Source organism: Talpa occidentalis, unplaced genomic scaffold (assembly GCF_014898055.3).
Source record: "Talpa occidentalis isolate TD23 unplaced genomic scaffold, MPIMG_talOcc4v2.1 talOcc4.12, whole genome shotgun sequence".
NCBI classification, from domain to species: Eukaryota; Metazoa; Chordata; class Mammalia; order Eulipotyphla; family Talpidae; genus Talpa; species Talpa occidentalis.
The window spans coordinates 78,606,794-78,634,258 of NW_023601212.1; the positions used below are offsets into that span (position 1 = coordinate 78,606,794).

Sequence of the window (27,465 nt, forward strand, 5' to 3'; positions counted from 1 at the left end):
GGAACTTGAGAAATTTGTTTAGGATCAAAGAGCTAGAAAATGCTGGCGTCAAGAGTTCCACAGAAAGTGGTTTATTGCTTTTAGAACAAAATGTAAGATGCTTTATAACTTTAGTAAAGAAAATATTTTTAGAGCTTTATAGAACTTTTCTAAAACACTATGAGTTGAAGTAGGCGCGTCAACATAGAAACTTCCCAGAGGCAGGCGCCTAGGCTGGAGGCCACAGCTCACAACTGCGAACCCCAGGCGGTCCCATTGGCTTCAACTGCCTGCTCAGAAGCGGGGCTTGCGCTTGCGGCCAGTGTACTGAGTGTCAGGTCTGACTTCCCTGTAACAAAAAAAAAAAATCAACAGGTAGGAGGAACAGTCTCAGAAAAAAGAACAAAGACCCCTGGGACCCCTTCAAACGTAGCTGAGTCCTCGGTAGCCACAAACCTTCCTCTACCCGCCTCCTACCAGCCTGTTCCCAGTCCAGGTACTCACTTGCCCTGACGCCTGCGGCGCGCCTTCTTCTCCAGCACCCACTCCCGGCTCTTCCTCACCACCCCGCGCCTTGCAATCCTGTATGGGATCCTGTGCAGGAGACAGTTACGGGTCGGATGGAACTGTCTGGCAGGCACCAAGTTAATTCAGGTAGGAAAAACGGTGAGTTTCCCTGAGTGAGGTGACCTCAGGCGCCTCTTTTACAACAGAAGTTCCCACCTCTGGACATCCCCATTCCTGGTAATATGCACTGCGGGCAAAGCCAATGTTTAGAGAGAAGCTAGGTAAGAAGCCCACTTCTAAATGCTCATAGGCATTTTTATGGTATGTGACCATTTGTTGTTATACATATATCCTGCCTGTGTAGCAAGCAGGGGCCAAGCCATTTTGCAGACAATCTAGGCCAGGATCAGCTCACAAGTCTGACAGGATCCACGGAAAGCCTGAGGTCCCATGCCCACTGCTCCCACTAAAAGCCCTAGCCTGGCAAAGGTGATTACAACTGTCTGAGGTAGGAAAACAAGGCTGCCCAGCTTGTGGCAGTCCCGACAAAGACCCTCAAGGGCTGATCTTGGCCTCTAGCCCTGGCTGAGGAGAAAAGGGAACCCCACAGCCCCATGGGAGAGAGGCCCTAGAACAGGGAAAACCTGGGACCCCAAGCCACAGCCCCACCTGGCAATTGGGATCAAAGTGTTTCCAACATGACTCTCACTGTGGAGGCTGCCTGCCACCCAAGCAAGCACCTTTCATGGGCACTGACATGGCCAGCCCACAGATGTCACAAAATAGGTATAAACCTGACTTGCCCATGAAGAGTCAGTGACCAGGCCGTGGCAGAGACAACCCACACTGGGAAAAGTAAATGCCAAGTGGCCCAGGAGCAGCTAAGGAAATGCTGAGAAAAAGAAAAGCACAGGTGTAGGGAAAACAAAAGGGCAACCAACACACACACAGAAGGTCCCCACCTTCTAGGCAAGAAGTACTAAGTGAAAATGAGGCACTATGAGAAGAGCGAAGGGGAATGTTAAAGGACAGGCGAGCCCTGGGTATGTGGGGTCACGGGTATAAGAAGGTGGGAGGGCCAGCTGGATGCTGTGAATGCCAGCAAGGAGTATGTTTTCCCTTCAGGAAGTAGTAAAGAATCAAGTGAACTTTTTACCAAGGGAATGATGGCACAACATGGTCTTGGTGTGTATAAAGGAAGTGGTTCATGAAAATTTAAAAGGGCCCACAATGTGGAGGCAGCAGCCTGACATGCCAGGAGCAAAGCAGAAGGCAGTTGCAACTGGGGGCTGGAGATAGGGGAAGACTAATCCCTGGGAATCTGTGAGGGCCAGCTGGGGAGCAAGATGTGAACCACAGAAGAAACAACAGGGAGGAGTGATCGGGGGAAATGAAGGAGACAAGTGACAATAATGGGTGCCCTAGATGACAGGTGCCATAAGAGAAGTGGTCAGGGCCTCCCCTGGTGGTGCAGCGATTTGAGCGCTGGGCTGCGAGGCTGCCCGCAACCTCTGCAGCACAGGTTTGTTCCCTGGCCATCGGCGAGGGTCCCACACACACACACACAAAAAAGTGGTTTAGCATGGCAAATGCCACAGGTAGAATGGGTCTTTTGCAAGCAGATTAGGAGTGGAAGGGTGAAGGGCCAGGCAGGTGGCAAGGATTAAGGAGTGCACAGGTAAAACAAAGATGCAAAAGTAAAAAATTAGATAACGTTTAAAAAAAAAAGTTCTTCATCTGTTCATTTATAATATGTGGCCCGAGTGACACTAGACAGATGTGACAATACTCTGATTATCCTTCCAACAGACACGAGCCTCCTCCCCACCCCTCCACAAATCTGAGAACTTGAATAGAAAGAGCCTGCAGACCCAGGAAGACACAGCCTGCGCCAGGCACTGTGCTGAGCCCTGTACACATAGGCTCGCTACTCAACACACTGCCCAAGTGAGGGTATTACCCCCCCTTTTATTTATTTATTTAAAAGGTTTATTTTTATATAAGAACTGGGGTACAGGCTAGAGGCGCAGAAGGGTGAGAAGATTCACCAGAGACAGAGCGGGGAGCAGCAGGAGAGACAGGAGAGATCTGCCCCGCCATATGGGAATCTCCCTGGCCGGCTGGGAATCGAATCAGGCCGCAGAGGCTGCAGACAGCGTCACAGTGCTGCGCTCAACCTGCTGAGCCGACGGGGAGGCCTACCCTCCTTTTAAAGTAGATGAAAAATGAATGCTCAGATTACACAACTTACCCAAGTTTACAGTTAGGACAAATCGTCTGTAGACACCAGAATGAGGACAAGAGAGATCCTAAGATGGAAGGAGGGAGTTACAAAACTTGTAATTCCTCTGTCAAGTGGGAGCAAGTAATAGGGGCCTTATAGCAGAAAACATGTAGAAAAGCCCCCAAATCCCCAAGGGGAATGGGGCTGAAGAAGTTGAGAGGACCTGGGGATCGGGGGTAAGAGGCCAAGGAGTCAGATGGTATAAATTCATGACGGACACATGGAACATTAATGATTTTCTCCAATGGGTCTTCGAAACTCAAGAGGAAAAATGGACAGAGAATGAATGTCTTAAAGGTCTTTGAGATTTTTCCCTCATATTAATCAGAACTAAGAAATAATCTACTCCTTAACTACCTTATTATTAATTATTCATTCAATAAATATCAAGTACCTTTTACTAATAAGAGTCTTTTGATATTGGATATACCAATCCTTACCAAGTTTTCATTCTAGTTGGGGATACAAATAATAACCAAGTAAACAAATACATGATTTAGAGCAAGAAAGGTGTTAAAGAAAATAAAGAACTCAACAGGTTAAGACACTGGCTTCCCTGGTGGTGCAAGGGGTTAAGCACAGCACTATGAAGCAATCCACAGCCTCTGCAGCACGAGTTCCATTCCGGCCGGCCAGGGAGCAACCCACATGGCGCAGCAGACCCTCCTGTCTTGCCCGCGCACACCTCAGCAGTGTATTTCAGTCAGTCTGCTTGTTCTGTTCCCCACTCTGTCTCTGGTGATCCTCTCACCCCCCACACCTCTGGCCTGTACCCCAGTTCTTATATGCATAAATAAATCTTTTAAAAAAAAAAAGAAAGAAAAACGGAAGACACGACTTACATTTTTAAAAAATTAAATGAAATGCAAATAATCTTGCTGTTGCGCAGGAAATAAACTGAACGAGGCAAAGACTGCAAGTGGGGAGGGGGCCTCCCTGGTGACGCAGCGGTTGAGCGCTGGGTTGCGAAGCTGCCCGCAGCCTCTGCAGCACTGGTTTGATCCCTGGCCACCAGTGAGGGTCCCTCATGGCGTGCAGACCTCTCCTGCCGCCCACTGCTCCCCTCAGCAGTGTACTTCATCAGTCTGCCTGTTCTGTTCCCCGCTCTGGTGAATTCTCTCACCCTCCCACACTTCTGACTGTACGCAGTGCTTATATAAATGAATGAATGAATCTTAAAAAAAAAAAAGACTGCAAGTGGGGAGACAAATGAGGTAGCTCTTTAGTAACCCAGGAAAGGGCTGTAGTGACTGAGACCAGGTGGGAGTAGGGAACAGGGTTAGAATCAGGATATACACTGACAGTAGAGCAGCTGGACTCGCTGATGGACCAGACTGACTAGACGTCAGATATAAGGAAGACAGGAATGATAGATTGATAAAGAAAGGAGACAGGTTTGGGAGAGTATATTCCACATCTGTGAAAGTGCAGGTACAGAATTTAGAAGGTGATTCGGTAATCAGAGATGGTGTTGAAATCAAGGATATAAATCTGGGAGTGATGAACCTGTAGCTGATGTTCAAGGCAGCACAGATGGAGATGGCGTCCAGGCTGTGCCTCCCAACAGAAGCAGCCTTCAGGGAGGACTGAGAAAGAACAGCCAGTGAGATTAAGAGAAAACCAAGATAGAGGGTAGAGGGCCAACTGAGCAAAGTGTTAAGGGAAGAAATGTCAGTCAGAGTCAGTACCTACAGAACAGGCAAGTTAAGATGAGGACAGAGAAGGGGCGGGGGAAAGTTTCAGAAGTGACCAAAGATTTGGCAGGGAAGATTTGGTGGTAGCCTTGACAAAGAACAGTTGTGATGAGACAGCATGAGCCAGGGAAGAGAACTGGAGAATGGCAGGGGAGGAAACAAGAGTAGGTATGAAGAGTGCCCTTATAAAGGGAAGCCATAATGGGGGAAGGGAATACAGGGGTGTAAGTAAGTAGACGCTACTGTGGGGTCAAGGGAGGATCTTAAAATGGGAGACTATGTCATGTTTGTATGCTGATGGGAGTGAGCTAAGAGACCAGAGAGAATGCAAGAAAGGGGAGAGCCACAGCAGCCAAGAGGCAGGGAGAAGACAGCTTACCAGGCATAGAAAGGGTGACAGCAGAGAGGAAGTGGTTAAGACTACATTGCTGCCACCAGTGTCCAGAAGGCCATCAGTCACCCAAGCCTGAAGAAGGAGCAAGCATAGTCCCAAGTGGCTCCCCAGTTCCATCACCACCTCAGTATTATTACTGCTGCATCTGAACTGGAAAGACTTGGAGAAGCAGAGAGAAATGGAACAGTCTTGCCACTGCCACTTTGCTTCTGCCATGTCTGGTGAACCTGGTGGGGCAGACCCACACCTTAGGCACGGCTGAGGAATTGCTTTACCTCTCATTTGTGAAAGTGGACTCCTGGGCATCCTCTTCGTCCGTAATCTCACTCAGCCCCTACAGAAACCAAAGTGCTCTTAGATCTCACTGAAGATCTTTCAATCCCTGAGCCCTCCCACAGGTACCAGGTTCAGTCCCAAAAGACATGTGCCTGCAAACTCAGGGTCCCTCACCTTTGGCAGAAAAGTCGAAGGCCCAGAAAACAGACAGAGGTAGAACCTGAAACAATAGAGAGCAGAGTGAGGGCTGGATGTGACAAGTCCTCAGCCTTTCTACCATTAATAAACAGGTGCAGAAAGTGACGTTACCCAACCCGGCACTACTCTGGTTGACTTGTCATTGACCTGCGCTCTGCAAGAACCACATGGCCACCCTCCCTGCCATGACACAGGCAGCACACCAGCGCCCGGCACTTACTTCTTTGCTTTGGCGCTGTTGGGGAAGTCCACCACCACACCACCAGTGAAACCAGCCTTGATGGCTTGGGTAGTGATCAGCTCCAACTGAGGAGAGAAAGGCAGTGAGTCAGTAAGACAGCTTCCCACTCCGGGCCCCTTCAGAAGCCAGTCTGTTCCCAGCACAGACCCAGCCTGGGAAAATTGAAGGTCTTCTGTATCAGATTGGTCCCAAATCTAAGTCCTCAAAAGTGACACAGAGCAAAGTGCAGGCTATAAGCGGCTGTGGCAAACATCTCCCTCAGGGGAGTTATATAGAATGTGCAATTCCCCTAGTTCTCACTTTTTAGCTCAGGGAGCCATCTCCTCTGTTAAAGCTCAGGAAATGAATGACCAGCAAGTAGGAGGCAAACCCATTCACGTTATTAGTCAGAGACAGCTGACCATTTGTCTGTCCGTGTCTCTGCCTACTTCCCCTCATTCCTCTTGCATTACACTCCACAGAAACAACTGTTGATATTTTCACCCTCCACCCCCATTTATTTATTTGGTTATGGAAATTACCAATTTCCTATCATCTGTAATACCATTTATCCATCAAGAGAAGACAAATGCCCTCCTACCCCACCCCTACAGACACCACTGCTCTTCCTTAGGATGTCAGGTCATAGAACATGCCATCAAGAGCCACAAGGACCACTCTTGGATTCTTACTCCCTCCTTTCCCACCAGTCAGCATAAGGTCCTTTTCAGACACTTCCCAAAAGCAGGAGGCAGGTGAGAGGAGTAAGATAATTTATCTTTCTGGGTTCCATTCCTCCCTGCACCTCTGGTAGCCAAGGGCTCACCTGCTCTGAGTTCTCAGGGTACAGCTGCAGGACAGCTCGGGCTCCATGGACCTGCAAGCAACAAAAACACGGCTCTTACAATTATGTCAGACACTCTTCCTTGTTGACAAATTATTTGAGTTTCCAGAATGGTGTAAGACACTGTTCTTAGGACTAGAGAAACAGCCAGGAATGAAAGAGCCCTGGAACTTTTGGAACTCACATTTTTATGGGGGAGGCAGTTTAATTTACAGTAGTGATGACTATAAATAATCACTACCAAAAAGTAAAGGGATGGTAAGTGACAGATTTTACTTTTGGTTCAAGGAGGCCTCTCTCTGAGGGACACTTTGAGCTGAGGTCTGAATGGAGCGGGGAGCTGGCAACTGAAACATGAAAGGGAATAGCATCTCAGCAGAGAAGGCAAACAGGAAGGCCCTCAGAATTTCAGGATCAACTCTGGTACATGAGTGGGAGAGAAACCACGTAATGCATAAGACCAACCAGCTACCTGCAGGAACAATCTACCCTTGGAAAACAGGTGAGGTGGGGAGGCTAAGGGGACCAAGAAACAGCTGAATCTTTCAAAACAGCAGAACTCATTTAGGAATTAGAATCGCAAACTATCATCTAATCATAATAAATGATGGTAACACATTGATTATAGAGACAAGACCACCCTGCTCCTCATCTGAAGAGGCATTGGTTGGGAGATGGGATACAGAGGGTATTTGGAAGACACTCTAGAAGGTAGGTCCTCTATGACCTGGGTACAAGGTCCCTGGCCTCACTCTGAGTCCATGTCCCCAGACTAATTTCTGATTAAAACTAAGCATTGTGGACATAGGAACTTGGTCTCAGACTAGCATGCATTATATTAGGGATTGTCAGCCCACTGAGTCTCTTATTTAGGCCAAGGACCTGGACAGATGTCAACCACAATAGGAGCCCGCCACCCAATGCTCAGCCCCATCTGAATGACCTTCCCCTGGGACAGCTCTACTTCACATTCTATCTGCCAGGCAAGAAAAGATAGACAGACAGACAGCTGGGGAGATTTCATACTCACCAGAACAGAATAAAGTGAAGAAAAAAAGCAGTACAGGCGTTTTGCAGGATTGTCAGACTTCTTGTTGGCATTACAGAGCCATTGTACAGCAGAAATGCTAAAAAGAGAAGGGAGCTAGTCAGGAAAGGGACCAACATATTGCTCGCCCTGCCTCTTCAAGACTGACACCAGACATCCCAGGTAAAGCACTCCTGCCCAAAACTCCCTTTTTGGGATGCACAGGCTCACTCCAGGTTACTACTCTACACAATGGACCAAAACAGGATGCACAGTCAGTGTTATGCTGCCAGTCCAAAGAAAGCTTGTTTCTACATGCATCTCAAGTTTACAATTACTCAGCATGTCATGGCTGTCTCTGCCACCAACCCCTTAATTCTCTCCCTCTGATCAAGGGAAACATGCTTTATAGTACTGTATAAAGTCATTCATTCACTCCCCTGAATCATCTCTTCCAGCTGTACCTGTTAATGGTGTTCACTATCCTCAGACTTCAAATCACAAGGAGTTAAAGCCTTCTTTCTGGCATTCCCTCCCTCATCGCTGTGCACACATATCCACAGAAACCCAAACTCTTTGTCTCCCACTGCCTCTCCCAGCTTTTACTTTCCTCCACCACTACCCTAATCTCATTACTGCCTTGATTGCTTCAACAACCTAACTTTTTTCTCCTCTCTCTTCTCCTAAATAATCTGTCTAAAACACAGACCTGACCTTGTTACTCCCCAGCTCCCAAGTGAATGAAGCCCAAACTTTAGGATGGTATGAAAAGTCTTCTAGAAACCAAGGCCACGCAATCTCATGCTCCACAAAATCTCTCATTCATCCCTACTTTCTGTCCAACTCCTTTCCTCCTCCACTTTTGTGCCTTTGTGCACACTGGTGCTTCACTCAGAAAGCTTGTCCTTGACTATCCAAATTCCTCCCAGTCTTTTAAGACCCAACCGCTACCCTTTCTCCTTTTCAAGGCTACCCTGTGTTCTCCTGCTTATCTTCACAGCTCTGGTGAGTCCCATGACTCCCTAGTGCATACCTTCAGCCTGGTGTTAGTTGAATGGTCTACCTCTTATAGCACCTAACCAATCATGGGGAGACTTAAAAACAGGGACCATGTTTCACTTCCGAACTCCACAGCACCTTGTACAATGTCTTACATATAACAAATGTTTTTTAAAAAGTTTGTCAGGGCCTCCCCGGTGGTGCAGCGATTGAGCGCTGGGTTGCGAAGCTGCCCGCAGCCTCTGCGGCGCCGGTTTGATCCCCGGCTGCTCCCCGGCCACTGGAGGAGGGTCCCACATGGCACGCAGACCTCTCCTGCCGCCCGCTGCTCCCCTCAGCAGTGTACTTCGGTCCTTCTGCCTGCTCTGCTCCCTGCTCTGGCTCTGGTGAATTCTCTCACCCTCCCGCGCTTCTGACTGTACCCAGTGCTTGTATAAATAAATAAGCAAATCCTTAAAAAAAAAAAAAAAATTTGTCACACCATCTCTCCTCTTAAAAACAAACTAAAAAATAATTATTCCTAAAACATACAGACCACACTGCTGGCCTTTTTTCTGCAGTTAAGAACACCTCACTAACCTACAGAAACCAACTGCTATGCTAGGAAATGTTTCTTTTTTCCCCTCATTTTCCCAGATATAAACTAATCCCTTACACCCAAGCAGAAAACTCTTCAAACCCAAATTTTTACTACTCACTCAGCTCCCTATTCTACATCTGCATGCTACTACTCAACCTATGACCACAGAAGGTCTCCCTCCAAGGGATTAAACTATGACTTCTTCTCCTACTTCCTACCTCCATCCCATCAAAAAGAGCCCAAAGGAGACAAAGAACTTCACATATGTAACAGTAATTTCAATGTTGTAAGATCCATTATCAAAGTACTAACTAAACACTTAAAACCTGGCTCTGATGACCTAGAATGGACTCCTATGCCACTGAGGAGATTGGAACAATCTGCGCCATTCTCCACGACAGAGCACTTCAAAAAGAAGGCAACAAGATGGCTGCTGAGCACAACGAGACAGCTGCTAAAGCCAACAAGATGGCTGCTGGGCACAACGAAACTGCTGCTGAGGTCAACAAAATGGCTGCTGGGGCCCACAAAATGGCTCCCAGAGGCTCAGAAAATTACCACCACCCTCACCCCCACCACCACCCCCACACACACCATAAAACATATAGAGAATCTATACCCAATGAAGTCTAAACCTGGGAGTGCAAGATAATCACAGGAGTCAACAGATTTGAAATATAAAAACAAATAAACCTTTTTCGGCCTTGTTCTGCGAGGTGTATACTCTTAGTATCAAGTTTGACTTTGCAGCACAGCCATGTTTCAGAAGCATTGGTCGATAGGACTAAAAGCAGGCTGTAAAGATTCTTACCTGATACAACCATCAAAGGAGCCCGGTTTGAATGGAATGCCTTGGCCCATGTCCCCCAAAAGCAGGTCTCCCTCCGTGTCTCGGTCCAAGGCTGCATCTATGTTGGAGAAAATATGTCAGGAAAATAGACATGCATAGCTGCTCCAAACTCAAAGAGGATAATTTACCCCAGTGCCGAACAGGACATACTTACCCAGCATGGCAGGGCTGATGTCAATACCCACCCAATAGTGCCCCTCATCTGAGAGATAATCTCCACTCAGACCAGAACCACAGCTGGAAGACACAATCAAAAAATGGACTCAACAGTGTGATAGCAAAGACATTCCACCACTTGGACAATCTGAACTGAAGGCGAGGATCTCACCCAATATCCAAAAGGTAACAGGGTTGACCCTCAGGCAGATTAAGGAGCTCCAGTGCTCGCCCCGCCATCTTGGTCTGGACATCAATAATCCGTGAGCTGGGAAGGCAAAAACACCAGGTAGTGTGTAACGGGTTCCTGGACTAAAACTTCCTCCAGAGCAAAAACAAAAACAAAAAAAAGCCAAAGACGAGAAAAGGAACAGGCATCCTGGAGTACTCTTTCCTGGTTAACCAAGTCAACTACAAGTATTTAAAAGTGATACCAAAAGTCCAGATAATTCAGCAACATGTTATTTTGTTTGACATATATTTTAATGACACAGCTATAAAGCTCACATGAAGCTAAGTGATCATTTAGCTAATGACCAGCCACTGGCTTTTTTTTTTTTTTTTTAAATGATTACAAGAACAGGTACAGGCCAGAGGTATGGGAGGTGAGAGGATTCACCAGAGACAGAGTGGGGAACAGAACAGGCAGACGAACCAAAGTACACTGCTGAAGGGAGCAGCGGGCGAGTAAAGAGAGTTCTGCTGCGCCATGTGGGTTGCTCCCCGGCAGGCCGGGGATTGAACCGGCACTGCAAAGGCTGCGGACAGCTTCACAGCGCTGCGGTCAACCCCTTGTGCCACTAGAGAGGCCAGCCATTGGCTATCAGCCTTTGCTGTTATATTACTTAAGAACATTTTTTCTGAAAGAATTACCCATCACAGTTACTCTTGTAAGAATCAGTGATGCACAACAAAAATCTCTAGCAATGCTATCCAAGAGGAATAAAACACAAGTCACATAGGACTTTCAAATAGCCATCACTAAGAAGAAATTAAGTGCATAAAACTAATGGCTAACCCCAAAATACCTAGTAACATTTTACAACCCAATATGTTCTAAATATCATTTCAACACAAAATCAATATTTTTAAATGATGACTAAGATATTTCATATTTTCTTCACACTAAGTCATCCCAACTAATGGCTGATGGTTACTGGTTACCATACTGAACAGAGTAAGTCTAGAGTATATCTGTTTTTTCCAAGATGAAAAGAAAGGATCATACATAAATGTTTTCAAAATGCCTAATACAGGGCTCTGCACACTGGAAAAGTTTTTATCTGCAACATAATGACGCTAGGGTTAGAGATTTTGTCTTGAACTCTAACTTGAACGAAAACAGTTATCTGTGGAATCTTCTACAGAGAGGTGTATGAGCAAGGGTCGGCTTGTAAGTCCTGGCTCCAGCCTTCACCTGTGAAATAACTTCGGAGTTATACTATACTGCCAGTTGTCGGGGGAATTTAGTGAGGTAATGTAAACAGCTACACACAGCAAGCATTCTATGGGTAACATTTCCTTCCCCCCAATAGCACTACCCCCTTACACGTACCCACTGCCTCCTGACTGATTCGCCCCATGCTTAACACGAGTTGTCATTCAACTTTGAAAACAACCCAGAAAAAATAGGTGTGTTCACTCCCATTTTAATTCTAACTTCTGAGGCCCAGAAGGTTTGGCGGTTTGCTTAACGATGACTTTATCAGAAGAAGTGGGCTCGACCCGGGTCCTTTCCTTCTCCCACCCCCAAAATTCTGTGTGCTTTCCAAGCAAAGCCCGCAATCTGGGCCACTCGCCGGTTCCCGACCCCGACGCCGCGCCACATCCAGGCTCCCCTCACTTGCGCACGTATTTCCGGGCTTCATTCTTGTCATAAAACTAGGGAAAATAGAAAGAAAAACGGGAGTGATTAAAGATGAGGATTTCCTCTAAGAGGAAAGAGGGGTGCCCGCAGACTGCAGGTCTCACCAGCTCCGGGGGGCCGCCGTGCTCCGGTCTCCGCCCGCGACACGCCATCGGCACACTCCAGGAGCCCTTGTGGCGGCGGCGTCCCACGAGTCCGGCTTTTATGTCATCGACTCCGCGACGCTCTCAAATTACGCATGCTCCGCCCCTCTCCCCGCCTGCCTTTTCACTCCATTGGCTAGAGGACCCGCCCGCTGGGGCCAGCGCGCACCTTCGATTGGCCAGTTCACCTCGCACCGCCCACCGTATCATTCAAGATGGCAGCCAAGAGCGATCCGAGGTGGCCGCGGCTGTTACTGTGGAGACTGTGGCAGGCCCGGGGGGCTCCGCGAATGCCGGCGCCGGGCCTGGGCCTCGAAGCGAGGACGTACTCCCGGGGCGACGGCCCCTACTCGCGCACGGCGCTCTACGAGCTACTTGGCGTCCCCTCCACAGCCACGCAGGCGCAAATCAAGGCCGCCTACTACCGGCAGAGCTTCCTCTACCACCCGGACCGCAACTCCGGGAGCGCCGAAGCCGCGGAGCGCTTCACGCGCATCTCTCAGGCCTACGTGGTGCTGGGCAGTGCCACCCTGCGTCGCAAGTATGACCGCGGCCTGCTCAGCGACGAAGACATGCGCGGACCAGGCGTCCGCCCCACCAAGACGCCCGCCGCCGACCCGGGTTCGCCCTCCGCGCGGCCGCCCGCCTCTCGCCGCCCCAGCGGAGGTCAGACCGCACCGGGCGCCAGCCGCACCATCTTCGACTTCGACGCCTTTTACCAGGCGCACTACGGAGAACAGCTAGAGCGCGAACGGCGCCAGAGGGCCCGGCGTGAAGCCCTTCGCAAGCAGCAGGAGGAGCGGGCCAAGAAGGGCTTCCAGTGGGACGAGACCCGGGACACAGCTTTCGTTTTCCTTCTCCTCACACTCTTCATCCTCGTCGGCTTTCGTTTTTAACGGAGAGAGGAGGCAAGGGGAGCAGCCCCAGCCAGCCTCCAGAAAATGGCCTTTCCAGTCCCTGGAACCTTTTGCCTTCCATAGTCTACCTCTTCTGGGGTCCGAAGAAGGAACTGCTCTTCTGTTCTTCCCCACCTGTCCAACTTGGCCGTTGACCTGCACAACCCTCCCCTATGCTCCAGAAAAGGAAGCTTTCCGATGTCTAAGAAAGAGGCCCCATGATGAACAGCCCTGAAAACCCGAGATTGAAGGGTTTTCTGGGGCCACTCCCAGATGTTGGTTTCCCGATGTTGTCAGTTTCTGGAACACATGGTCTGGCTTTATTGTAAAGCTCTGAGCAAGAGGTGTGTGCTCCTGCCCCAAATTGTACCGTGGGGTTCCTCTGTAGCCTTGAAACGTGCAATGTGACCAATTGTTGGCTGCCAAAAGAAAAATTCTGGGTTGCACCTCCCTTGTCTTTCTGTGAGTTTCCCAAGCCACAGGTGAGACCTAATGTAGAATATGAATGTGATTTGTGGAAACCTTGCCATTCTTCTGTGGTCCGCCCCAGGCCCCACCCCCTGTTTCTGTTGGTTGCATGTAGTAGTGGGAAAGCAAAGTGGGCTAGTATAAGGATGAGTGTGCCCGAGCCCATACTTATCTCATGTGTGACCTTGAAGAATTTACTGTGGGCATGATACCAGTGAAGCACATCATTGCTTTCTAAGTGTTTCACACTTTATGATTATTATTGTTAATCAACACCTAAAATATGATGCTAGTAGAGCCAAGTTTATCCTTTTGCCAGCCAACCCATTACTAAATGCAGCCCACCCACCCCTCCCAGAAATAGAACAGTAAAGTGGGAGTTTAAGTGTGACCCATCTTCTGTTTAGCTACAGTGCTTATCGCAGGCCCCATAAGTCACGTCCTTGAAACCAAGTTGCTTGATGCTGTGGGCAACTTGGGGAGTGTGGAGTAGATTACTCCTCAGTAGGACCACTGAGGAACAGGCAGAAGGCACATGGTGGAATTAGATTCATTTTTTCTTTTTCTAATTCATGTTAGTCATGAACTTGGCTAGAGCTGTAGTAGACAGACTCTCAACTCCCGTAGTTACTACATGTAGGGAGTGGGCTGGCTGTGACATTGTACGGCTGTAGCTGAGCGTAAGGCTGTGGAGTAGGAAGACTTTTGCAAGAAATCTAACACAAGGATGAAGGCCTAAGGGTCAGGTCTAAACAAAGCCAGAGGTGCTTTGGCATATTCCATCAATTCCCGTACTTAATACTTTGTATAAATTGGGGTAAACGCACAACTAGCTCAACATGAATCTCTCGGAAGCCATTTGATTCTCTACCTTTAACAGTCTGGAGCAAACTTGTGGGCACAGCTTTGCAGTGACCATACAATTTAGTCATAACGATTTAAGCACACCCTGGTTTAGACATCCTGGGCTCAGTTGGGGGGAGGAAATAATGTACTTTCAAAAAGAACATTTAATGTTATGTCTTAGAATATAAACTATAGAAAGTGAAGCTGAGTAAAATGTACGGAAACTAATCCTCTCCCAAGCAGTTGGGGTATAACTGAATGTTCTATCAAAGTGTCTATCAAAAGAGGCCGGGTTCTTTTGCATTTAGTTTGTAAAAGCATTCGTGGTCTATAATAGCTGGGATCTTTCTCAAATTTCTCAGTGAAGATCACAGCCAAGAACCTTCCCTAGGACCCTAGAACCTGAAAGTACATAGAGAGTGCCAGAAGGTTGGCAGAAGGATAGGGGGTCCAGACTGTGTGAAACATCTGTAACATAACAGAACTTTCCATGCAACTAAAAGCAGGGTTTTCGAAGTTGACTAGCCTTTCAACTCTGTGCCTCTCCTTAGGCTTTTCTTTAAGCCAGAACTAACCTCTGAGAGACCCATTCCCTATGTTCCCTAAAACTGACTCTAGGCTCTTCCTGGCAGGGAAGATGTGGAAGAGGCTTTCCGAAAGACTGACTCCATGGTAACGTTTCTCCCTTCTCCCATCCTCCCGCCACACACTGGGGATTGTCCTAGGTGTTCCCTTTCTCTGCCTCTTACCTGCTCTTAGGAGGAGAGGCTGAACCAAGCTGTGGACATTAGCCCCAACCTTGTGGGGGTTGTTCCCCAATTCATGATTGTGAAGAAAGGTTCAAGCACGCTTAGCCTTAGTCCCTTTTCTCCTTTTGATCACAAACAAAAACAAAACTCCCTAGAAGTTTGAACCTGGACTCAGCGATTGGGACGAAGGGGGCCCACCCTGCCCCAGGGTAGGAACGGAGTGGGGTACAAGCAAAGTACCAACTGAGTGAGCAGCATGCCTGGATCTAAAGGGGAAGACCCCGACATGGCAGGAATCACAGGTATACATATCTAGGCAATTGCGACACTGCCTTTGGATTTGATCAGGACTTTTATTTCCCCTGAGCCAAACTGCTTTCCCCACTCTGTTGCCCTTTATTTCTGGGTTACATAGATCCCAGTGCTACAGGAGTAGGATTTCTTGTTTCAGAGGTTCTGACATTTCACTCACTGAGTGCACCTTGCCCTCTGAAATGGCACCAGCCTGAGCCAGGATGAAGGAGAACAGCCTACCTTAGGCCAATGTCCACTCGTTATTGACTCCATGTATGGCTCATTATTATGGCCACAGTTTGAGGCTAATGCACGATGGGTGAAGCCCACATGAGTGGCCACCAGTCAATTTGGGGGAAATGTTGGGGCATGGGGGAAACTTTCTCAGAACTTCAGGCTTCCTGGAGGTCACTAGACACTATGAAGGGAGGCAGAGAGAAGTGACAGCTGGTCAGTGCAACTTCACTCTCGAGTTCAGTGCACTAGAAAAGTGAGCTCTAACCTGGTCTTCGTCTCCTTTCAGTTCCTCCACCCTGAGATGAGGTTTCACACTGCCACCTGCCCATGAACAGGATCACAGGGAGAGGCCCACCTCACCTGCCCCAGCTGGGCCCTCACACCTGGCAAGATTCATCATCATTTGTCCTGAGGTCAGAGTGTCTCAGTGAACCTAGTTCTCTTACCCTATCTCTTAGAGCTGTCTGAATCTGGAGTCCTGTCAATAGTCTTGAAGTGGGTTGGCCCTCCCATTCTACTTTTACCCCTTTAATGTTCACACTGTCATTTGTGGGAGGGAACTGCCCTCAGACAAAAGAAGAGGAGAACCAAGAACGAACCAAGGTTCACAGTTCGCAGGCTACAGACAACCTGCATGGTGTTTGGCAATGGCTAGCACGTGTCTTAAAATAACTAGCCAACATTCAAAACTTAGGAAACTTTGCATTCAAAGGTAGATTTCTGACTTCTCTCAAGAAATGACAAGTTGTACTACCATCAACTTCACTCATATGCATGTTTTAGCACCTGAAAGTAGCAGTAATATCTGTCTTTGAGACAGGACATTGCTCCCCAATTCACTGCACTCCCACCAACAGAGGGAAAGTGTAAAAGACCTTGACTCACATACTTGCATCATTTTTTTTTTTTAATTTTTTTAAAGATTTTTTTTTTTTTAATAGAGGCATGTTTTTCTTTATTTATTTGTTTGCTTGTTTGTTTTGTTTATACATGCACTGGGTACAGTCAGAAGCGCGGGAGGGTGAGAGAATTCACCAGAGCCAGAGCGAGGGGCAGAGCAGGCAGAAGGACCGAAGTACACTGCTGAGGGGAACAGCGGGCGGCAGGAGAGGTCTGCGCGCCATGTGGGACCCTCCTCCGGTGGCCGGGGAGCAGCCGGGGATTGAACCGGCACCGCAGAGGCCGCGGGCAGCTTCGCAACCCAGCGCTCTACCGCTGCGCCACCGGGGAGGCCCCATACTTGCATCATTTTGCCCACAGTAGAGAAATCTCTATCCCATGTCTATCGAGAGAAAACAAAAGGATCGTGCATTTCCAGAAATATGGGGGAAGGTGAATTTCTTTGTGGTAATAGACGGCTTTGCACCTCTGTGCCCTTTGTGACCCCAATATACATTTGAATTTGCAGGTCCCTAGGCTACAGCATATGCTGCTACAAGAACTCACACTTTTTGCAGGGAGGCAGTGTAAATCCTATTTGCATTGTGGAATAAGAAGAATCTTTTGAAAAGGCTACAGCCATGGTAAGGTCCTCGACAGAGCCAGGTAGAGTATAGTAAAGCCAATCCTTACACTCAGTCTTTTGTGTAAAATCCTTATATAAATTGATGTAAACACTGCAGCTAGTCCACCTTGATCTCTTGGAAACCATTTGAGTCTCTAGCCTTAGGGTCAGGGGCAAGTTCTTAGCCATGGCTTTGCAGTTACCAAATGATTCAGTGGTAAAGATTTAAGCCCATTTTTGTTTAGGCCTACTTAGCTTGGTAAACCTTGATTGACAAAAATGCATAATGTCAGTTCCTATTTGGAAAACAAGGGGGGAAGCTTAGGAAAATAAGCAGAAACTAGTGATTCTCAAATAAGTAGGTGTACACAACAGACTTCGTTGTTTTGTTTTTTGTTTGTTTTACATTTTAAAAGGACAGGCTTATTAGGAAAAGAGAGGTACCTGCATAGTCACAGGCAGGCAGAGAGCTCCATAACAGACTTTCTTGAGGGACAGTAACTTTTTGGGTGTTTTTTTGTGTTTTTTTTTTTTTTTCAAATGGGGTAGGAGTTTTGTTATTTGGACCATTTTCTGTTTGGGTTTGTTAAAGCACTTGTGGTCTGTAATAGGTGGGACTTACTCATGTAGACCTTCAAGTTTATTGTCTCTCATAGAGGACAATAGCCAGGAACAATCCCTGGGGCCTTAGAACCTGGAAACAAAGTTCTAGAGGGTTTCAGGCACAAGACCTTCCAGAACATTCTGTGTACCTTCAAGCAGCAGCGTTAATGAAGTTTATTAAACGTCCAACTAAACCTTTCCCATGGTCCAGAACTAGGCCCACTCCACTCTCATGGTGTCTATACCATGACCTCAGGTGTTTTTCAGACTGGAGCTAAACACTGCGGGCTTTGTTTCCTGTCCCCTTCAACAATCTGAGCATTTAGAGGAAGGTGAGGGGAGTGGAAGGATTTTTGAAGGATCCCATTTGGTTCCTCCCTTGCCTGGGTTTCTTTCTCTTCTTGCCTGTCCTCGGAAGGGGAGGATAAACCAGGCTGTGGACATTAGCCTCTGCCTAGAGCCTGCTCCTCAATTCATGACAGTGGAGGAAGACTCAGACATGCCCAACGACCTTTGTCCATTTTCTCCTTTTGGTTACAATGAAAAACACTCTGGAAGCATGAACCAGGAATGCAAGGCCAGGGTAAAAGATACCCAGTCTGTGCTCTCAGCCCAGGTGGTGCTGAGAGTGTGGGAGGTCTCTAGGGCTGCTCCGTCTTGTCATCTCAGGCAGGCACACTGTGGTTCCTGTGTCCCTCAACCTCCAGCATCTCAAGTGCTAGCAGTGAGCTGAGTACAAGAATCAAGGCAATTGTGGATGGGGTGGGCACTTGGTGCCTTGTGCCCCTGTCAGAGGTAAATCTGACTGCCTGGACGTGAAAGTTCAAATGGGGCAGTACTTCCAGCTCCTGCCAGAATCTCTTAAGCTCCCACCATGAAGTTGCTCAGGCATTGCTCATGCGAGCATCTTTGGGGATGGGAGGATGGGAACCCTCTACCTTTGAAGCAGCCCTGACTTCAGAGCCTCATAGTCAACCAAAATCTGGCTTCCTATGGTTTCCACCCATTTTTCTAGGCTCTGACCTCTAGCTCTTGGTGAACCATCCTGTAGAGATCCACACATCACCCATTCATGAATCTCAATCAGGTCCCTCCACAGTTCCTTGTTGGAGGGAGTCCCAGTCCTCTCTTATCATCATTATTCCAAAGGTGCTGTTTTGAGGATCACCTCACAGCGTAAAAGTTCAGTGAAAAGTAGAGACAACCCAGCACCTCCTTCTTTCCAGATGGTTCTAGCCTGTTAACATTGACCAAGATCACATTAGCTTCCACAGCACTCTGACTGTCCTCTCCTACTGGCAGGACCTTCCATGCCTCCCTGCCAAACTACATCTCATTACACTTGACCTAAGCTGTTCCAGGGCATGTTCCTCCTCTCCCATCTTCTTGTCCCACACTCATCAGCACAGCTGGCCACCTAGTGTTTCCCCCTAGCTGAAGATAGATACCTGCAACCCTAAGGGATCTCCCCTCCTTCACTCAGTGGGGGTGGTCACTTGGCAGGCCAGAGAAGGAGCAGCAGCATCCTGATGGGGCTTACGGGCAACCCAGGGAAAGGTGCATACAGGTGCGGCAATTGTAGAACAGTGGTGGAGCAGTGTGCTTTGGCCAGAAGTGCTGGGAATTTAAGAGTTAGGAAAGACTCCTGCAGTTGGTAATCAGAGAAGGCTTCATGGAAGAGGCAGGAGCAGTGCTGGATATGAAGGACAGCTGGGCTTTGGATGGGCAGAGAGGGAGGGAGGGCATCTCAAGAGTAGGAAGTGCAGGAGCTGAGATGTAGAGGCTGTAACAGCAGAGTGGCTGGTTGAGGGAGCAGAGAGGAGTCGGGGCAGCAGCATCATCCTCATCATCACATTTATTGACGGCCCCTGGGAGGCGGGGCTAGGGACAGACATACAAAGACAAGGACCTGCCCTCAAAAAGGTTCCATTCTAAGGAGACGGGGACAGAAAAATACAGAATGGTTCTTTCCTGGGGATGGCCGACTCCCACCTTGCAGGTCAGAAGCCCCTGGCCTACCTTGCCCAGGGTCTGGAGCATGAGGGGGGCACATAGTAGGTCCAGAGCCATGATATCCCTAGCCCCACAGCTGGGGCCTCACCACCTGGCTCCCAGGCGGTGGACCCCAGGACTGGGGAAAAAGTACGCTCAGGACACGATGGAATACACTCCTGTCAGCCGTGGCATTGTGCTCGCCCAATGGAGTGGCAGGGTGCTGGGCCCCTTGGAGGAAGCAGGCGTCTTCCCAGGCCCCCAGGAGGAAAGTTCTTTCATTGGGACTGTCCCATCACCCGAGAGGCCCCAGCCAGGGAGAAAAAATGGCAGGGTTTCCTCAGCACTAGAGGCATAACACCCTGCCCACCCCACCAGGGCCCTCTCTCTGGGCATCTTCCAGGTGACCCTCCTCCCCAGCTCAGCCTCCAGGGCCAGGGCCTGCCTGAGGCCAGGGGGAGGGGCCTGCCCCTCCCCCCACCCAGGCAGTGGGGGAGGAGGAGGAGCCACGTTATCAAGTTTGTCTGGGCCCCCCTTTGGGGGGCCGTACCCTGGATCCTACCGGTGGGGCGGCTCTGGCTGCGAGGGCCGAGGGCTCAGCAGAGGGGCTGGGCCAAGGGGGCACCCGGGGGAGCCCTTCAGAGGGGGCACTGGGCGGGAGTCCAAGGGGGGCAGGCTCCGGGGCACTGCTGGTGGCCCCCGGGAGGCCCCGGTGGGCAGGACAGCTGCAGCAGGGAAGGGTCTGGGGGGATCCACAGCGGCGGTGGGGGCAGGCTGAGCAGACCTTTCCCGGCGCCGCAGCAGCTCCTGCAACTTCTCCGCCTGAGTCCGCCTCAGGTGGGCCAGGGCTCGCCCTCGCTGGAAAGCAGGCAGGAAGGCCTCCAGGCTCTGCTCCCCCAGCAGCAGCTGCTCCATCTGCTCCTGGGACAGGAGAGAAGGGACAGCTTGGGAGGATGACCAAAGATCTCACCCCCCCAACCCTGAACCTCTCCAACAAGACCAGCCCTCGACTGGTGGGTGGGGCACCTGAGTTTCAGCCTTGACCTGCCTCTGACTTGCTGAGTGACTGCGGACAAATGTCCTCTACTCAAGCCTTGATTTCTTTACTACACCAAACCTGCTGGAGATGAGGCTGGATCAGAGATGGGAACACACTTTAGGTGTCTCTCATCAAGGCCAGGGCCAGGACCTGTCCCCTACTTCCTTTCACTCACTGAGTTCCCAACCCAGTGCCAAGAAGTCTGTCCCAGCAACTCTATGGAAGAATGAAAAAGGGGTGATGATAGGATGGGTGTCCCTCCCTGACCCAGGCCCAGCCACCCCTCCCCTCACCTCAGCCTCCTGCTCAGCTTCTTCCAGCTCAGCCTGCAGCCAGCCCAGCGCGCAGTGGGGGCTCCAGCGATGCATGCTTTCCTCTGAGGGCCACAGAGGGACAGAGTGAAAAGCCCCTGCCCTCAGGGCCTGCGTGTGAGTCTGTGCTTCCCTCTCCCTCTCTGGAGCCTCAGTTTCCTCATCTGCACAATGCCCATGTGATCAGTTTGTTGCACCTCCCCCCCAGTCCTAGTGCAAAAAAGTAGGGGCTTTGTCACCTGGAGTACCCCAGGTCCTTGGGTATTGGGGTGTTTCCAGCCTGGCTCTGCTTACTTCCCAACTCAGCTTTCCAGGAGTAGCAACCCTCCATCTTGCCCAGGTCCCACCCTTCATAGCCTAGTGCTTGCTTCCCCAGGCCAATAGGGAAGTGGCCAACTGCCCCCACCCCTGGCGGCTCTCCCAAATGTCCCCTCACCCAGTCGCTGCAGCTTGTCCGCACAGCTCTCAGCCACCTCTCGAAGTTCCTGGTACTTGATGGCCAGGGCAGCCCGGCCCATCTCCAGGCGGGGCCGCAGTGCCAGGTTCTCCTTGGCTAGTGCGTAGTTGGAGGCCAGGCATGCCTCGCGCTCCAGCTGCAGGCCCTGGAACTGCCCGCAGAGAAGAGCCAAGAGGCCAACTTAGGGAGTCGGCCCACATCCACCTACTACCAACCCGGGCCACAGGGCTCAAGGGCCAAGCCGAAGACACCCCAACCTGCTGGAGGTAAGCCAACAGGTGGAAGGATTGCAGGCCAGACCCAGCTTTGCCCCGAGCACCCTCTCTCGGCCTTAGTTTCCTCTTCTACGAAGTGAGCTAACCACATCTACCTTATAAGGTTGTTGTGAGACTAAAGTGAGGAAAACTGTGAAGGCCTCTACAAATGTTAGTTAATTTTTAATTTTTCAATTAATATGTCTGCTCAGGTCCCTGAGGAGTCCCCCTCCCTCTTCTGTCCCATTTTCCATGCATGGGCAGCTTCCTCTCATTCCAGGCCTTTGTCTGCTTCCTCCTCAGGTGTTTGTGCTGAAAACATTCCCACCCCCAGCTCTAACTCTCCAGAGTGATGTCTTCACCCCGTCCCTGCATAGTGCATCCTCATGTCACCCTCTCTTCCCTTCATTCCTCCTCCTTCCCTCCAGTGGAAACCCCACACCCCAAGGAATACACACCCCCTTTTCTTCCCTGATCCCCTAGTACCTGCTCCCAGCTTTCCTTCTTTTGCAGAAAGCAGATCCCTTGCTTTGCCTGGCCCTGGAGAATGCTTTTTCCTTCTGTTTCTAGGAGGGCCAAGCCTCCCCTCCCTGCCCCTGGAGAACACACTACCCTCCATCTGTCCCCTATAGGATGCACATGCCCCTCCTGCCTGCCTCCCTCCAACATACACTTTCCCTTTTGCTCCCCAACAGACAAGCAGCCCGGGCCTATCTCCTGTGAAATATACAACTTTCTCTTATGGTGGCCTAAGGAATACACACCTCAGCTTTCAGTACCCCTCCCCAATGGAAGACACAAAGCCCCCTCTTGCGCCCCAGGATGCGACCATCCCCCTAACTGTCTCCCCCAGGTGTCAGGCCCCTAGTTTTCCCTATGGAAGGCGCCTCCCCTTTCTGGCCCTATAGAACGTGGGTGTGAGAGCCAGGGCCCCCCACAACATAGCCACCCAGCCACCCCCCTACCCCGGCCCCCGGAACACACCTCCCTGGAGCATCCGCTGTAGGACACGCCTCGCGGCCATCCCGGGGGTGCACAAGTACCTCCCTGGGTCTCCCGCACCCCACCAGCCCCAGGCCGGCTCCGGGAGCCCCCACCCACGGGGGCGGCTCCGCGGGGCCCACTCGTACGTGCCAGGCTCCCGCGCCCACCAGCAGCCCAGCGGCCGGGCCCGTGCGGCCCTTCAGTCGGTCGGCAGGTCCGGCAGGCCGCGGCCCGTCCCCCGCGCCCCCCGCCCGCGCCCCCCGAGCTACCTTCCTGCTGAGCCGCACGATCCGGTCCAGCTTGGGCTCATCTTGAAGCAGGTCCCGGAGCTGCCCGGTGCTGAGGATCCCAAAGCGCCCCGGGCTGCCGGGCTCCGGCCCCGCCCGCGCCGCCCGGGCCCGGTACATGCCGCCCGCCCGCGCCCCCAGCTCGGCTGCTGGCTCGGCCCGCTCGGCCCGCTCCGCCCCGGCTCCGCTCCGCTCCGCTCCGGCTCCGGGATCCGGCTCCGGCTCCGGCCGTGCGCACCGCTCCGCCGCCAGGGGGCGCCCCGCCCGCTCTTAAAGGGGCCGCGGCACAGGGGCCTGGGGGTGGGGCGGGGAGGGGGCGGGCCGCACCCCTTCCCACCCAGGCCTGAGCCCTGCCACCCCACGCAGGGCCTCTCACCGCCGCGGATCGCCGAAAAAACCATCCTCCTATAGCGAGCCTGACGTCTGAGGCCTCCTCTCTGCGCACCCCTTCGCCAGGTTGTCTTTCACCACGCCCCCAGGCGTTTACAATTTGCAGGGCTATTTCACATTTCCCCCCTTGGATTCGCACAACAAATTTCTGAGTTTGGCTGGGCTCCAGGAACTTCTACCCTACTCCTAACACCTTCCCCTAGACCTCATTTTTCTCTTCTGTAAAACGGGGTGATGATGAACAGTGTGAGGGTTAGCGATCGTGAATATGATTGCCTTGCCTGTAATAAGTGAATACCTAATGTGAGTTATTGTTATTGGAGAGACGAGGAAAAGGTTGACAGGAATGATGTCACCTCTTCACAATCACATTATGGGGACAGACAGTCGCAGTTCTTCAGGTCTGTGCAGTGTCCCCAGAGCACATGAAGCCTCCCTGTGCTGGGCACTAGGCTAGGTCCCTGGGGGCATTGTCCCTGCCCTTGGAGGGTTCATGGATTAAGGCAGAGTCACATTTTCACCCAGCTAACTCTAGTACAAGACAGAATGGCAGGTGTCACCACATGATCTCTCTCTCTATGATGCTCATGTGGAACCAGAGGATATCACCTTGTTTTCACAAGTAGCCTTGGCCAGTGCCATTGTCTCGAAAAAGGCAAATTAAGCCACTTGCCTAAAATGGCAATGAGTGTGTTCAATTTTGCCACATTGTTAAGAAAGAAATCAGAAAGGCTTCCCAGAGGAGGTGACATTTGAGCTGGGTTTTGAAGGATGAGGAGTTCTGAAGTCAAAGGAGAAAATAGTGAAATTCATAGCCAAGGCAGAGGGGCAAAGGCAAGGAACCCAACAAGGACTTTCCTAATCCAATCAGAGCACACTGGGCACGATGGAAATGTCTGAGAAAGAGACAAAATTGGTGGAATTGGACAAGATGGGTTTTTTTTTTTTTAAATTTTTTTTAATAAAGGCATGTTTTATTTATTTATTTGTTTGTTTTGTTTATACATGCACTGGGTACAGTCAGAAGCGCGGGAGGGCGAGAGAATTCACCAGAGCCAGAGCGGGGAGCAGAGCAGGCAGAAGGACCGAAGTACACTGCTGAGGGGAGCAGCCGGGGATCGAACCGGTGCTGCAGAGGCCGCGGGCAGCTTCGCAACCCAGCGCTCAACCGCTGCGCCACCGGGGAGGCCCCAAGATGGGTTTCTTGACAGACTGTCAAAGCAACACTTCTTCCACATTTTTATAACTGCAGTTGAGTTTTCTCCTTCAAGATTGAGTTGGAACATCACCACCTTCAGGAAGTCCTCTCCACTGTCCCAGGCTGGGCTGTGTGCCTCTCTCCTCTGGGCTCCCACAGTCCCTGTTTTCCCTCTCTCATGGCCCTGGGCATTATCAAGAAACACAACCCACTTCCCACTTCCCACTTCCCTGGCTGCGATCTCCCTGGTTCTGCTCTCCCTCCCCAGGACCCACCATTTCCAGCTCTCCTTCATCCCTGCCTATCCTTACTACAAACCTTCCTCACCCTAACAGGTCCTGGCAGGGTCTAATGGGATGCTCTTCCCTCAGCTTGTCCCCTCTTTCTCACAACCCCACTTTGCTTAGTCCCACTGGGGGCCCCTGCTGAATGCCTCATAATAATGTCCCTACACTCCTCAGTCCCCCAAATCCAACCCTGCACCTCTCAGTAGATAACTCCATAATTCTACTGAAGAATTCTACTGGGGAAGCTTCTGCCACTTTTTGCCTCTGGATTTTCTCTACATCCGCCTCTACTGACTGATTTCACTTAGCATAGTATCTTCAAGGTTCATCCATGTTGTAGCATGTGTCAGAATTTTATTTCTTTATAAGGCTGAATAATATTCCATTGTATATCTACAGATTACTTTTTATGGCTAAATGGTATTCCATTGTATGTATATAGCACAATCTATTTACCCATTCATGAGTTGATAAACACTGGGGTTGTTTCCACTTCGTGACTCTCATGAATAATGCTGCTATGAACATTCGCATACAAGTTTTTTTTTAAAGATTTATTTATTTATGCATACAAGAACTGGGGTACAGGCCAGAGGTGTGGGGGGTGAGAGGATTCACCAGAGACAGAGTGGGGACCAGAACAGGCAGATTGACTGAAATACACTGCTGAGGGGAGCAGTGGGCGAGTCAAGAGAGGTCTGCTGCGCCATGTGGGTAACTCCCTAGCTGGGGATAGAACTTGTGCTGCAGTGGCTGCGGATAGCTTCATAGGTTGCATCTTAACCCCTTGCCCCACCAGGGAGGCCCCACATACAAGTTTTTGTGTGATATGTTTTCATTTCTCTTGGTTATATCCACGGGAGTAGGTATATGATAATTCTTTTTAATCTTTTTTGAAGAATGGACAGGCTGTTTTCCAAAGCAGCTGCACTATTTTACACAAATGCTACGATGCATAAAGGCTCACTTGTCTTCAACACTTGTTAATGTCTATCTTTTTTGTTATGTCTATCCTAGTGCATATAAATGATATCTTGTGATTTTGGTGTGCATTTCTCTGCTAACTAATGATTTTGAGCATCTTTTCATGTGCTATTGGTCACTTTTATCTCTTGTTTCGAGAAATATCTATTCAAATCCTTTGCTCATTTTTCAATTGAGTATTTGTCTTTTTATTGCTGAGTCATAAGACTTCTTTATACATTCTGGAAACTTGTCCTTTTTCAGATATATGATTTGCGATTTTCTCCTACTCTGTAGGCTGCCTTTTTACCTTCTTGATGATGTCCTTTGAAGCAGCAAAGTTTTTATCTTGATGAAGTCTAATTTGCCTATTTCTGCTTTGGTTGTTGATGCTTTGGTATTATATCTAAGGCACCATTTCCCAACTCAAGTTGTAAATATTTACCTTTCTGTTTTCTTCTAAGAATTTTATAGTTATAGGTCTTCCTTCCCAGTAACTGATCCATTTTTGAGTTAATTTTGTATATGATGGAGGTAGGGACCCAATTTCATATTTTGGCACATGGATATCTAGTTATCCCAACACACATGTATGCCCCCTTTAGAACTTCATTTATTAATTTATATTGTGCATTTATTAATTTATATTGAGCACCAGTGAATCCACCATCCTACCCCAGAGCTGGAACTTCACCAATACCTTACAGGGGGTGCCCCTGCCCAAGCCTGTGCCCCTGCCTGCCCACACCCAAGGCAACCACATTCCCAAATTTGGGGGCTTTAATTCCCTTAATACTATTTTCTTCTAGTTTGGCTTTTTTCACTCAATAATTATTTTGCTATTTATCTGTGTTATTGCATTTATCAACTCTTCCTCTTTTTGCAGTAGAGCATAGTATTTCATCTACCACAGTTTGTTAATCCATTGATCTATTAGTGGACATATCCTTTCATTTCTCTTTACTAAATAAATACTTAGGACAGGGGTGGCTGGGCCAGATGGTTGGTATATATTTAACATACATAAAAACTGCCCAATAATTTTGCAAACCATTTTAAGATCCCCACCAATGGTGTATGAGTTCATGTAAATTATCTTACCAATAGTTTACATGGTCAGGGCCTCCCCGGTGGCGCAGAGGTTGGGCGCTGGGCTGCAAAGCTGCCCGCAGCCTCTGCAGCGCCGGTTCAATCCCCGGCCGCCGGGTGAGGGTCCCACAAGGCACGCAGACCTCTCCTGCCGCCCGCTGCTCCCCTCAGCAGTGTCCTTCGGTCCTTCTGCCTGCTCTGCTCCCCGCTCTGGCTCTGGTGAATTCTCTCACCCTCCCGTGCTTCTGACTGTAGCCAGTGCTTGTATAAATATATAAATAAATAAATCTTTAAAAAAAAAAAAAAGTTTACATGGTCAGTCTTTTCCATTTTAGCCATTCTAACAGGTGTGTAGTTCCTTTGTTTTGTTAAAAAAAAATAGTTTTATTATATAAACGCACGAGTCCAAACAATACACTCTTTGTAGTGGTTTTCAGACCTCCTAAAAAATGAAGGCTCTGACTTCACCCATTTTGTCTTTCTGCTGAAGGGGCACCTCCTTCCATACCGTGATTATGTCCTCATGAGCACAGGGTGAGGCACCTGGAGGCATCAATCCAGGATAATGAAATGAGCAGCCTGACACACACACCTGCCTT

The 27,465-nt window shown here is 49.6% G+C and overlaps 3 protein-coding genes and 1 non-coding gene across 4 annotated transcripts; 1 reads left to right on the forward strand and 3 right to left on the reverse strand.

The window, feature by feature from the left end:
• Nucleotides 1-16: 16 nt before the first annotated feature.
• On the reverse strand, nt 17-12,065 carry BUD23 (BUD23 rRNA methyltransferase and ribosome maturation factor). The gene is made up of 12 exons (XM_037506824.1): nt 11,980-12,065; nt 11,852-11,889; nt 10,181-10,276; nt 10,007-10,089; nt 9,814-9,910; nt 7,427-7,523; nt 6,379-6,429; nt 5,553-5,638; nt 5,309-5,354; nt 5,134-5,192; nt 484-573; nt 17-328 (listed from the first exon to the last, which is right to left on the reverse strand). The coding sequence occupies exons 1-12, from the start codon at nt 12,025-12,027 to the stop codon at nt 274-276; spliced, it is 846 nt and encodes a 281-aa protein (XP_037362721.1). The 5' UTR covers nt 12,028-12,065; the 3' UTR covers nt 17-273.
• On the reverse strand, nt 984-1,114 carry LOC119242469 (small Cajal body-specific RNA 20). Its single transcript, XR_005124478.1, has one exon. It is a non-coding gene; the product is annotated as a small Cajal body-specific RNA 20 (non-coding RNA).
• Nucleotides 12,066-12,233: 168 nt separating the features above from the next.
• On the forward strand, nt 12,234-16,613 carry DNAJC30 (DnaJ heat shock protein family (Hsp40) member C30). Its single transcript, XM_037506827.2, has one exon. The coding sequence runs from the start codon at nt 12,234-12,236 to the stop codon at nt 12,912-12,914; it is 681 nt and encodes a 226-aa protein (XP_037362724.1). The 3' UTR covers nt 12,915-16,613.
• A 2,839-nt stretch (nt 16,614-19,452) lies between these two features.
• On the reverse strand, nt 19,453-23,183 carry VPS37D (VPS37D subunit of ESCRT-I). Its single transcript, XM_037506828.2, has 4 exons — nt 22,922-23,183; nt 21,394-21,565; nt 20,940-21,022; nt 19,453-20,528 (listed from the first exon to the last, which is right to left on the reverse strand). Exons 1-4 carry the CDS (start codon nt 23,057-23,059, stop codon nt 20,166-20,168), a joined length of 756 nt encoding a protein of 251 aa, XP_037362725.1. The 5' UTR covers nt 23,060-23,183; the 3' UTR covers nt 19,453-20,165.
• Between the last annotated feature and the right edge of the window lie 4,282 nt (nt 23,184-27,465).

Coding starts and splice junctions, on each gene's coding strand:
- BUD23 (XM_037506824.1), bottom strand. CDS start 12,027: ATGGCGTGTCGCGGGCGGAGACCGGAGCACGGCGGCCCCCCGGAGCTG. Junction 10,277..11,851: donor GCCCGGAAATACGTGCGCAA/GTGAGGGGAGCC, acceptor TTGCCTTCCCAG/CTCACGGATTATTGATGTCC. Junction 574..5,133: donor TCCACTTTCACAAATGAGAG/GTAAAGCAATTC, acceptor TCTCCTGCACAG/GATCCCATACAGGATTGCAA.
- DNAJC30 (XM_037506827.2), top strand. CDS start 12,234: ATGGCAGCCAAGAGCGATCCGAGGTGGCCGCGGCTGTTACTGTGGAGA.
- VPS37D (XM_037506828.2), bottom strand. CDS start 23,059: ATGTACCGGGCCCGGGCGGCGCGGGCGGGGCCGGAGCCCGGCAGCCCG. Junction 21,566..22,921: donor TCGTGCGGCTCAGCAGGAAG/GTAGCTCGGGGG, acceptor CTCTGCGGGCAG/TTCCAGGGCCTGCAGCTGGA. Junction 21,023..21,393: donor GGACAAGCTGCAGCGACTGG/GTGAGGGGACAT, acceptor TGTGGCCCTCAG/AGGAAAGCATGCATCGCTGG.